The sequence below is a fragment of the Chroicocephalus ridibundus genome, chromosome 1 (assembly GCF_963924245.1).
Source record: "Chroicocephalus ridibundus chromosome 1, bChrRid1.1, whole genome shotgun sequence".
Taxonomy (NCBI): domain Eukaryota; kingdom Metazoa; phylum Chordata; class Aves; order Charadriiformes; family Laridae; genus Chroicocephalus; species Chroicocephalus ridibundus.
Genome location: NC_086284.1, coordinates 210171431 through 210184442, shown reverse-complemented (window position 1 = coordinate 210184442; position 13012 = coordinate 210171431). Strand labels below are relative to the sequence as shown.

Genomic DNA, 13012 nt, shown 5'->3' with positions numbered 1-13012 from the left:
CCTAATGAATCTTAACATCCTCTCCCCTCTCCGCACCATGGACTAACTAATATAGAAGGCAAAAAAATAATAATTATAAGATTGTGTTTAAAGTGAAAGCTGGTGCTCTGTGGCATAGGCAGGACCTGAACATACACTCTAAACATGTTCTTCACTAATGAGACTTTCCTCTGTTTAGGCTATGCAGTTTTCATTTTAAGTACCGACTGTGTTTTCGGCATGAAAGAGATAACTGATAGGGGAATTAAAACGTCCAACACTCTTATCTTACCAATAACAATCCTAAGAGACAGATCCCAAGAATCTCACTGTTATGGTTACTGATGCAAACCCAATTGAGTAAACTGAACAGTTACTTTATTCTAATGTGATCTCTCATAATTTGATGCTAGTGATGGTTCAAATCTTTCCTTAAATTCTTCCTAATTGAGTACTTCTGCTCTTGAATTGTAATAATCCCAGCTATGAGTGTTTCACCATACAAGCAAATAAAATTGAGCTCTTTGTGATGATATTTGTACTAATGTTAGTTGTTCTCAACTGCTGCAGGTGGATAAACTCAAATTAGAGGAGAACTACAGGACAAAAGTGCATATTGCTGTTGTTGCAGGTGGTTTAGGATACAGGCTTTGAGATTAAGGGCTTTTATTTTGTCCCATTCTTCAGTTTAAGATGCAAATCACTATTTGTGTATTAGAAGCACTGATTGCAAATAAACATAAGATTTTTAACATTGTGACTAATCTATACTGTGGGAGTCCATATTGTGAGCATATCAGTATTGCTGTGCTGTAGGCAGTTGGCAGACCTTCTTGTTTTGTTTAAACAAGCAAATCTGCTTGGAGATTGCTAGGATAACTTAGACAGGTGTCTATGCACTGGCTATCCACTGGGATAAAGTGCATCTACTAATCCTGTTTCGATTGGACTGATGATAATGAGTCTAAAATATCTTCAGTGGCTGTTCAAAAGTAGTTTGTTTAATAATAAATAGGATGCTGTAACATTAATGGTGTTGTGTCAGAGTGCATGGTATCCCAAAAAAACCCAGACATTCAGTAACTCTGGAATACTGCAAATAATTCTGCCAAGGGTATTTTCTCTTACCTGGGGTTTTTTATGCTATATACAGACTTTTTTTTTTTCCCTTAAGTTGATGATTTTTGCAGGATCTTTGGAACAGGGTAACTCGCTATTCCAATGGTTTCTCAGCCTGCATGGACAAAGTGATGGAATAGAAAATTCTGTGTAGAGAGAGAAGAGTGATATGTATTTGAGCAGAACAACAATACACAATGCTTTGCAAGGTACCTTGTTATCATCCCTTAGCTGATAGTTTTGGTGACTAGTAAGTCAGGTGAGACTGGAGATTCATTATGATCTCGAAGAACATTTGCTGTGCAGATATAGAATTCTTGATACAGAATTACTACTTGTAAGAGAAGAAGCCTTACTCTCCTGTGTTCCTGTTTTAGGGCATACAGCCATTTAGTGCAGACTGTGTATGCATTTGTTTCTGCCCCTTAATAGATATTTCATATAACCTGCACCAGTGAGTGCCTAGTACACTATTGCACTAGTGGCACATAGAGGTGCACATACAAACGTGTACTTTAAACCATCATGTGCTTTTGGCTTATGCACTTGTCATATTTGAAATTATTACTTCCTGGGTGTTGCACACCATTTTTCTAGAAAACAGATTCATACTCTTTTATTTCATCCTTTAAAAACTTAATCATGTTTTTGTATTGGATGAATTCCATTCAGTGGATTGATTCAATGTGATTTTGATGTGTCCCCCCTATTTAACCACTGGTGCAGTGTGCTCACTTGCATTCTGAGATGGTGAATATGAGAGAACAGCAAGCATAGCTGTGCAACTGACTGCACTATAGTATTCCATATTTTCCTTTATTTTTATATATTTAAATATATTTATCAAATGTATTGTGTTAACTGTCTGGAAAGAGCTACCATTAAGAAGCATTGCTCATTGTGTATAGCAGATGGACCGAACTGTGGGATGCCTCGTAGCCGCGTCTTTTAAACTCAAAGTACCCTCCACAGTCTCTGTACATTTGAAATGGGGTAGGCACATGTGATAGGACTGTAACATTTAGCTAGGTATTTGTACAAATTAGAGTATGAAATCATTATGTGTAAAGTGTTATAAATATGTTTATGCAAATTCTAGCTCCTCTTTAACTTTACCTTCCTTTGTTGTACTGATCAGTACAGCCTCTGTTAATTGTTAATGATTAACACGCCTTCTTCCTCCTTCACTTTTATCTGGGCATAATGCCAGACATATTATTAAGATATAAGAGTTTTCCTTCCCCTCCCATCTTGCCAGCTCATGCCAAGGTGTTACTGACCTCTTACTCCTTTCTTCTGATGATCTTAGCATTGCTTCTCCAAATTCTATGCACTAGATGTCTTCTTCTCCCCTTTAAAATGTAAAGAGTACAGCTATACTAAGTAGCCTACTGATGAGAAGATTGGATGTCTTCAGTGTTGTTAATCAGTAAATTAACTTCAAGCACTCATTTTAGTGCTGAAGATACACACTTCACTGAGATTCACTTGCCCCAGGTCAGACTCAGCACTGGCAAAAGACAGACTAGTGTCCTTGTACTGCTTCTGCCTACTCAGCTCTAACTTGGCCTGGCTCCTTTGGAGATCTGATGCATTTAGTTTGTGTACCAAACTGGTCAGGCCCAGATGAAAGTGCGGCGTTGCTGATACAGCGCAGTCCTTACTCTGAAGTTACACCGCTAAAAATATACTGTGCCACTGTTTTGCAACGGTAATAATACTGTGCATGGGCTTAATGCTGTAAAATATATGAATGTTTGTGGGTTGTGCTGATCATTTTGGATTCAGATACAATGAAAATCATACAAAAACTGTAAGTGAGCCCACAAAGGGTAGTTGGATTTGCCTCTGTTCATGCTTATTCTTTTTATATTAACTAGTGTCTAAGGGAAGGCAACTTGCTTCTCTATCTCTGCCTCTAAATTTATATGCAGAGTTCTAACTTGCATGCACTGTCTGAGAGGCTGTTTTATCTCCGAAGGGTTTGAATCATATTTTCCAGTGCTAGTGATTAAGAAAATACTTTTTTTTTTAATAAAGGTATTTAGCCTGACACCATCAAGCTTTTTCTTGCAAGTTAGACATTACGACTTTTGAGAAAAAGGCTGATTTGTTTGATAACTCTTCTTTCCTTGCTACAACAGAATGTTATGCCTCATTAGTTTCTGAGTTTCATGGGTAACACCAAAATGAGAGAGCTGGTGTCACTCTTGGATAGACAGTGAAGTATACAGGGAGGAAGATGTGGAAATGATGGGATGTAGGGAAAACGGGCCTACAGTGGGACTTCTGGGACAGGTAACTATTGATTTCATGCTGTTTCATAAGAAAAGGTAAATGTCACAGAACTGTGAAAAGAGCCAGTTTCCACAAAAATCCTGAAGATATTTGAAATCATAATAATCTTAAGGTGACATCCTTGGCTCCAGTGAAGCCACTAGCAAACTTCTCACCAAAGGTGATTTCTCATCCTGTGCCTCCATTTGGGTTCAGCTTACTTCCTTAGGCATTTTATGTCTCTTTCCTCCTGTCTTCTATCTCAGGACATGTTAACAGTGAAATAAGAACAGTGTATATAGTTTTGATCAGTAAGCACTAGCAAAACTGCTATTTCCCCAGGTTGAATTGTTTTATTGAGTGAATTTAATGTGTTTTGATCTCACTTGTTTTGTCTGTCTCTATTTCTGACATATGGCAACTATTTTTAAACATAAGATGACTTCTAGGCCTGAGTAAAAGGTTTTTGTTACTTATTTTGACTTTGAATAAAGAAACATAGGGGGTTTGTTTGTTTAGAAAAAATGCATTTGGGAACTAAATGAACTTCCAGACTACCCAGATAAAAGACAGGAATACCGCCCTCCACAGAATATTGAAGTATATGTGCATATGAATGCTTACATTAGTATGTATCAGAAAAACAAATGCTTTCACTGATTAAATCCCTGTTCCTCCATCTTTGTTGTGCATTTGCCTTCTTCCATGCAGCAGCACTTTGCACATCTGTTTATACCTAAGCACGTGGTGTTCACTTGTGCTAAATGAATAAGGATGTGTATTTGCCTCCCTCTAAAACCCTTAACTGAAATTTGTATCTTGACTTCACATGCCAAGTGAATTCACCTTCATTCAGGTGTGACTGTGTTGTGTGTCACCTCTTCCACGGGCCCCACTGATGTCTTTACCTAGAACATCATATGAACAGGCATCCACTCACACACACATCATGCTACTCCACTTAGAGGATTTTCCCTCTGTGCTTTACTGTGTTCTCTGCTGAGCTGTTCTTTTGATGCATAACTTAAAGTCACTTGAGATAAAAGCAGGAAGGCCCCAACTGCTACTAGTTTCATCACCTATTGTGAAGCAGTACTGGAAAAAATGGTCTCTGATTCTTACAGTACAAGAGTACTATAAATATTTGGATGGCATCCTTATGTAGGTCATTTTGGGGGCCGATCTGCATACAGCTGTGTCTGGAGAAAAATAGTAACAGTGCTAAAGAAGGAGATAAGCAAGAGCACCAAATGCTGTCACTTCTCTGTAGCTAAAACAACTGATATTTATGAAGGTCTAGCTGTTTAACCAACATGTTGGAATATTCAAAATACAGCCACAATTTAGTAAGATCTCTAGAGAAGACTTGGGAAAAATTTGGCGCCCCATCAATGAGGCAGGAAAACTAGTGGCAAAGGACACAAAAAGGCCAAGACACTTAGTGGCTCTTTGCTATGGCTTTTATGGGTCTTCTAGTGTCCAAGGTCCCTGAACCTAGCAGCAAAGTATGTGGGAGTGAAGCATTATCCATAGTAGAGTAAGAGAGACTCAGGGACCACTTCAACCCGTTGGATATGCAGAAGCTCATGGGACTAGATGGGGTGGATCAAAGGGTGCTGAGGAAGCTGGCTGATGCTATTGCAAAGTCAATCTATCATCTTCAAAGGGTCATTGGGGAAGTTCCCTGATGACCAGAAAAAGGCAAACGCTTCAAGAAAGGGATCCACAAGAGAACTACAAGGTAGTTAGGCTAGTGTGGCTAGTACCCTTCCTGGGAAGGTTAAAGAACAAATCCTCCTAGAAGCCATAACCAAGCAGACCAAGGACAGGAAGGTTAAAGAACAAATCCTCCTAGAAGCCATAACCAAGCAGACCAAGGACAGGAAGGTTATTGGAAACAGACAGCATGTGTTTACCCCAGGCAAATCACACTCCATCAGGCTTTCAGCACTACCAACTAGAATATCCTTATAGCCAAATTAGTGAGACCGGTACAGTGGGTGAAAAATAGACTGAACTGTCAGGCTCAAATGTGTTTTGGTTGGTTGTTTCAAGTCCAACTGGTGGCACGTTACTGGATGTACCTTTCTGACTAATAATATTTAATGTCTTTGATAGCGATGTGGGCAAAGGCATGGAATACACCCTCGGCAAGACTGTGAATGATAGCAGCTCGGAAAACGGTAGATACACTGAAGGGCAGGGCTGCTGCTTGCAGGGCCCCTGACAGACAGGAGGATGGCTGGAATGAGCCTCATGAAGGTGAACAAAGGCAAGTGCAGAGTCCTGGATCTGGGAAGGAATAACCCCATGCACCAGGCCAGGCTGGCCCAAAAGCAGCTTTGTAGAAAAGGTCCTGGTGGATGAAGAGGTGAACACATTTCAGCAGTAATGTTTCAGCAGTATGCCGTTGTGATAAATGCCAATGGCAGACGAGGCTGTACTACTTCAAGCATGGCCAGCAGGTTAAAGAAGGTGATTCTTCTCAGTATATCCAGCAGTTGTGAAACAGCATTAGGAGTACTGTGTCCAGTTTGGGCCTCACCAGTCCTGGAACGACACTGACATACTGGAACCAGTCATCATAAGGGTGATCTGAGATGTGGGATATCTCAAATACTGGGATAGGGACCCAGCGAGGTTGTGAAATCTCCATCCAGAGAGACATTCAAAACCCAGGTGTGCCTGGCCCTGAGCAATCTGACCTCGTTGGCCTTTCTCTGGGGGAGGTCGCTTGGATGGATGTCCTGCAGCTGTGCCTTCCAGCCTCCCTTATGTCGCGCTTTGGGCGAGCTAGGCTCCGTCAAGCTTTGGCTGCTTGCAAGCGCATCCTTGTTCGCCGAGGGAAGGAGAAGGGGAGGCGGCAACCCCCGGGGGTGGGCACCGGCTCCGCGCCGGCCAAGGACCCGCCGCGGCCGCCCCGCACCCGCTCTCCTCCGATGCGCCGGGTGCGCGGTGCGGGCGGCCGCGGGCTGAGGCGGCGGCGGTGAGGGGTGCTGGGGGTGTGTGTGTTCGCGGTGCCTTTAAAGTCCGGGCGCGGGGCGGGGCGCGGGGCGGTGGTGTTTGCGGGGGGAGCCGCCCGGAGCATGCGCTGCGCCGAGCGGCGGGCGGTTGGCGGCGTCGCCGCCGCACTTTCCCGGTAGCCGTGGCGGCAGCAGCTAGCGAGTCCGGCCCTGACACTGCTGCTGCCGCCGCTGCCGTGCGGGGCCGTGGTGGTGGCGGCGGCAGCCACCGCTGAGCCCTGAGCGCCCGCCGCTCCTCCCGCAGGGGAGCGGGGCTGCGCGGCGGCGAGCCGCCCCCCCGCCCGGTCTGTGCCCGAGGGGAGAGGAGGCGAGCGGGGAGCGGCGGCGGCGGCCATGGGCAACGAGGCGAGCCTAGAAGGAGGCGAAGGGCTGGGCGCCTTCCCCGAAGGGGCGGCGGCAGCCGGGGATGGCGGCGGCCCCGCGGCCCCCTTGCAGCGCCTGGTCCCGGCCGGGGTGGAGGCGGACCTGAGCCAGCTGAGCGAGGAGGAGAGGAGGCAAATCGCCGCTGTCATGTCAAGGGCGCAGGGGCTGCCCAGAGGGAACCTCGCCGGCGCGGAGCCGCTTCCCATGCAAAGGCATGCACGGAAAATCTCCCTTCTCCCGCTCCTCCCTTCCCCCCTTCCCCGTCTCCTCGCGGTGGGGCGGGGGGCGAGTGGCAACGCGATCCGGGCCCGCTGCATCGGGAGCAGGCGTTGCATTTTGCTGGCTGAGGGAGGGAAGGGGGCGGCTGCACGAGTGCGGACACCAGGATGGATGGAGCCGACACTCTCCAGCGTTTCCCACTCCGGTGGTTTCTAATAATAACGGCCGTTCTCGGTTCCAGTGGGCTGCGCCCTCGCCCTCTCCCCTTCCCCTCCCTTCGCACGGATCCGGAGCACGGGTAGTTTCTGTGTCTGGGGAGGGGAGAGATTTGCAGACAGCGTTTCGGTTTTCTCTCTCTCTGTGTGTGTGTGCTTTACGGTGCTGGAGTGCCCCACAGATAGTAGCCAGGGAAGCTCTCCCCAGGGCTGATGGGCTCTGTAAGCTGTTCTTTCTGGAGCGATTCTTGTTGAATCCTTCAAAGCTTTGGGGCATAATGTATTTGCTAGCCATTACTCTGCCAATTCTTAACCTCTACAACTAGCATTTGGCTTCATTAAATAGTCATGGATTAAGGAGGTCTGTTTCAGTCTATTCTTTTCCCCCTTATTTTTCTTCTCGATTTTTTTTCCCATTTTCTTTTTTGTTGAAAGGGAAAAGAGAGGCGAAATAATAGATTAAATTGATTGCCAGGGGATTCAGTATTCTGGATAGTGATGGCTTTTCCTCCTTGTGCATCTGCCAAGGCTAGGGAAATTCCCTTCCCCTTTCCTTCCCTGTCCCTTAGCACATTCACTGCCCGACGTGCAACAAGCCCGTTCACCTCCCGGGCCCGGGGCCCGGTTCCCGCCGCGGCGCCGGCGTCGGCCTCCCCCGCCCGGTGGCCGCCCGGGCCGCTGTCCGCGGTCCTGAACTCGCCGTCTTCCCCGCCCGTCATCCAAGGCCGACCTCTCCGGTGCTCTCCCTCTGCGGGGCTGGGTGTGTTGTTTGTCGTGGAAGGAGGATGCTGAACGGAGCCTCCTCGACTGACTGTTCAACACGGTTCTTGTGTATGGACCTCACCCTAAATAAAGGCATACTGAGTTTATATAATATCAGGTTTATATAAGTGAATCCTAGAAGAAGAGAAGCAAGGAGGGTGGGACCAAATTCATCCGTGGGCAAACTACTGAAGTCATTTGGCTTATACCTGAGATGATGGTCTCCATTTTTTTTTTTTTTTAACTGGAAATCGAATCTTCCTATTTTATGTCTTGCATGATTATTTAACAGGTATTAATGCTGTATGTAAAATATAAATTTCCATTCAGTTCGGGGCTCTACCCAGCTTCTATAGATGTTAATGGGAAAAAAAAAACAAAACATATTGCTTAGTTCTGTGAAACTAAGCTCAAAATTCCCTTTTGTATGACAGTCTATGAGCAAAGACACAAAGGCTTTAAAAGTTTATTGTTTCATGCTAATCATCCAGCAAAAAGTAAGATAAATGTTGCTGGAAGATTTTAGAATAGACTAAACTCATTGCAATGTGAATATTTATAATGTTGTGATATATTATTATGTGCATTTATAAATGGCTGCTTTCCTACAAACATATTTATGATATCAGAAACTACTTTGATCTTGTTAGCGTACCTTACTTCCATTCTCCATTTAAAGTAAAGGCACTCTATGTTTGCGAATTACAGCCTTTTAACTTTTAGTTAAAGTTGACATTTTAACATTCAGTGCAATAACCTATCAACTAGCTTCTCCTGTGTGGTTTTAGCAGTTCCCATCATAGCATCTTCGTGCCTGTCACACTGTAATGAAGTTACTACTTGTCTCTGCTCTTGTTTTGTGACTTTGCTTGCTCCTTTTGCATGCCTCCTTGCTATTGAGATCTATGATGAATGATGGAAATAATTATTAAGAACCTGATCCAAACCCTTAGAGTAAGACTCTTCTAAGGACTAAGGATCAGCCTCTTCCAGACTTCAACTTAAGTAAAGAACCAGCCTGCTGAGACTCAGATTCCTTAGCTTCAACCTTTCCCCCCCGAAGTCAGAGTGGCCAAAGAAATCAGATGCAGGAAAAGATGCTTTACAACTGTTGTTCCCAACAGCTTTTTTCCTAGTATGGTTATGCCAGTCCAAACGTTAAGTGACTGAAAGAGTGATCAGAAGAGGAATTCTGGCTTCCAGTTTATATAGCCTTGCATTATGACAGTGTCCCTGTTGCATTGTCTTTTAGTTTTTTTCATGTTGTTAACTGGATTTTTCCTCTGTGATTTCCATTATAACATTAGCTGTTATCTAGCTTTACCTGAGAGACTAATAAGTATTTTCGATTACAAATGCTTTCATTCCCCTCCCAAACTACAAATTCATGATGGATGATATCCAGAAATAACAGTTTTTGCAACTACAGGCTTTTTAATAGTAAGCAATGTATGTACCAGGAAACATAGTTGCACCTTTACCACCATCAAATACATGTTGTAGCTTCTAGAACTTCTATAGGCTTCAAGCTTTTAAGCCTTCGAAAATGCAATATCTAAATAGATATGATTAATATTTATTATGCATTTTAATATAAGCATTTAGATCTAGAGAACCTAAAGTGAACTGCCTAAATCAAATGAACTTTTTTTTTTTCATTGAACTTTTATATCTCTGGGTTCCAGTCAGAGTTTGGGATGCTTAGCACATATGGAAATCATTCTATCCTATTTCAGTTTTCTGTCTTCAGAAAATTCATGGTTAGGAAGTTTAGCTGAAACATACACAGCCAATTTGTAAGCAAGTTCCAGTTCTAGCTTCCTTGAATGACTCTGTAACTGTGTCAGTGTTCACTTGCTGAGGAATTGTTCCACATCATCTGAAAGGATTAGATGACCAAACTGAATATATGCACCATATATGCACCATCTAATGCAGCTGGTTGTTTTTGTGATATTTTTTTGTCGGGGGTTTTTTGTGGGTTGTTTGTGGGTTGTTTCTTTTTTTTTTTTTTTTTTTAACCCAGTTCATGAAGTTGTTCACAATAGACATTAGTAGTAAAAAAAAAAAAAAAAACTGCATTTTGAGCAGAAATGCGAAGAAGTCTTACTGAGTGTCACACTTATAAAGTGTGTTTATCGTGTATTTTTGAGAAAAAATATGTGGTTTTGTTAATGCCATCACTCTATTTACTTAAAAAAAAAAAAAAAGTTAGCCACCAGGGGTATGTATAAATTTGCACATATCTCGTTTGTAGATAAGAAAATTATCTAACTGTCTTGGAGTTGTGTGATTATTGCACTTCTCTCTCAAATTATTTATACTGATGAATGGGAAAAAGACATGCCTTTTTAAATAGGTTTTTATAGCTATGGTATTTGAGAACTAGACCAGTAGTCTTTTTGTTAAATCTCCTCTTGACTCCAAAGTAAGCTTTGATTTGGCTGTAATATTAATGTAAATGAATAAAGATGAGCTCTGTGAATCAAGGCCAAAGTGAGGAGAAACATAGAAACATAAAGAAGAGAATTAGGTGAGGGAAGACTAAATGATTCTTCTTGTTGAGTCTGGTTTGAAGACTTTAAAACAATGGTGGATTTTTAATGATTCAAAAGGTTTAAAAATAAGAAAATTCTTGTCAAATAAAGAAAAGAATTCTTTGGAGGATTTCTAATTCTCCAGATTAATTAAAATTGTTCAATATCCGTCTGTAGCTGGTTTCAAAATAGTTCTAGAAAAGAAAGCTTCAGTTTCTGGCTACCTATAACTACATGGACCAAGTCCTGGCTTTTGATAGAAGTAACATTTCTCAAGAAGCTTGTCTTTTCAAGGCTTTTTCTTCCGCTAATTAATCATGCTCTGTCTCCATTGCTTAGAAACATTGTTAATGTATAAAGGCAAGACAAGTCTGGTCTTCAGAATACACCAGCAGCCTTGCAGAATCATCTGGGGGGTTTATATCCTAGATTCATGGGTTTTAATCTTGCTTCAAGTCCTGACATCTGATCAGGTGGAAATTTATGGAGCACATAATTCTGATAAAAATGAAAGCTGGAGGAGACCTCTGTTCCAATAGAGATCCACAGTTACTTCTTCTTGTTAATGTCCAAGTTCAATTTCTAAAAACAGTTTTAGGGTTTGGGTTTTTTCTTCTGCCTTCACACTGTAAGGTTTGGGCATGGTACCGTGTTTCCCAACCAGAGTTTTAATAGTACCACTGATCCTTTTCTTTTTTTCCGTTGTCACTCTTAGCATTGTTGAATGAAGCCTTCCAACATTTTGAACACTTGCAAACATAAATGCTGGAACTGTACCAGACTGCCACTGACAGAATAGTTGAAATGATTTCATTTAGTAAGCAGTACCTCTTCAGATAAAACCAGAGTGCTTATCTAAATAGCAAGAAACAGAAGTGCAGGTAAACCTACCTAGTTGCTAAATAGAGTATAAAATTGTTCCTGTAACAAGCAAAAATGCCAAATAATTGAAGGAATTAGATTATCATTGGACTTTTCTGAATTATTCTCTTTATGAATAAAGAGTTAATCAATGTTCACTGACACCAATGGAAACACACCTGCTCACTTCAGTGGGTTCCACATTAGGGTTATAAACTTCCCAGTATTATGACCAATAGTTTTACAAGAATAGGGAAGGGTAAATGGAGTTATGGAAGGCTAGAAATAGTTTGTCCTTAACAAGCATTTAATGTGGAAATTTTTAATTTACAAAAACATCAGATACAAGATTGTGAGAAAATCACATGTTGTGAGAATTATGAGCAAAGAAATGGGTACCACTTAGCTTTGTCCTTTTATATTTCCATTGCTAGGTCTGTAATGAGAACTCTAAATATTTAATCAGAAATAACAGTAAACCCATGGTAACATTAACAGTGTAAAATATATTTTTCAATGTGTCTACTATATATGTTTCTGCATATTTCTGATAAAACTCAAACAGAATTTTGAAGTTATTTATTTATTTTTAGTCAAGGAATGCAGTTAAATGTAATGACTGACTGTTCATTTTACTCATGAATACCCAAGAAGAAATATCACATCTGGAAAAAACAAGATCACAGTAACGGAGTAACTGTATTTCTTAAAGCGAAAACTGAAAGTTTTATATTTGCAACACTGTTGTGGCACTGAAGAGAACACCTTATCTTCCAGCAAAAGTACAGTGATAGCACTGAGTAGAATATTTTACTACATCCTTTAGCAATAGCATTGAATACAATATTATTTCCTCCAGATGTAGCTGAGTATAGCAAGAAGTAGAATACTATGTTACGCATGAAGACATGATCTTGATTTTCGTTCTTACATTCTTAGTTTTATTTTCTTCTGTACGGAAACACAGCAAAATTCTATTGTTAGAGAAGTGGGAAAAATCCCTGTGTAATGAGAGATTTTCTTTTTATTGCTGGGCAGTGTGAATTGTTGAGATGTTGCTGGGAGGAAGCTCTATAGTAGTTCTATTGAAAAAGGAAAAAAAAAAGTAGCTTCAGGACTAATTCTGTGAACTGTCATCTGCTTTATCTGTTTGAAAAGTCTTCTGATTTGTGAGTGAATGGTTGGCAAAGTAAATACTTTAAAGAGAAGCATATACTACTTAATGTACCTGGATTTTAGAAGTTTAAATCCCTGCTGCATATTGAATTGTAAATATATCCAAATCTTGTACAGGTAGCCAAAGCACAAGTACATAAATATTTTGTATTGTGCAGTGTTTTTCTTGTATGGTTGTGCTTTGATCTGCTAATTTTCTGACACTTCTTTTAGTCTTCTCTGTCTCCCCATGTTTGTATCCAAAGGACAGAGTGGAGAATTAGTCATTTGGATTTAGGTAAAATAGTAAGCTGTAGCTTTGAGTTCTTCAGATTTCTGAGGAGAAAATTATCTGGTTAAACACTGTTGTCTTATTAGTTTGTTTTCTAAATAATAAATCAGTCTGTGACTGAATACTTCTATAGACCTTTATAGTACAATAATTTATATTTAAATATTTTTTTATATGCACCTTACGTTTTAAGCCTTGGTCTTGCAAGCA

The 13012-nt window shown here is 41.4% G+C and overlaps 1 protein-coding gene across 8 annotated transcripts in view; it reads left to right on the top strand.

Annotated features, from left to right (window-relative positions):
• The first annotated feature begins 6488 nt into the window (after window positions 1-6488).
• PCLO (piccolo presynaptic cytomatrix protein) overlaps window positions 6489-13012 on the top strand; it is a 370979-nt gene continuing 364455 nt past the window's right edge. For 6 of the 8 annotated variants that reach the window (XM_063323548.1, XM_063323547.1, XM_063323550.1 and 3 more), the window contains exon 1: window positions 6494-6973. In XM_063323548.1, the coding sequence (XP_063179618.1) occupies window positions 6732-6973 (242 nt within the window). In that variant the 5' untranslated portion in view covers window positions 6494-6731. Of the gene's footprint in view, window positions 6974-13012 lie in introns of all 8 variants that reach the window. The other 2 variants (XM_063323552.1, XM_063323551.1) reach the window with 1 other exon arrangement.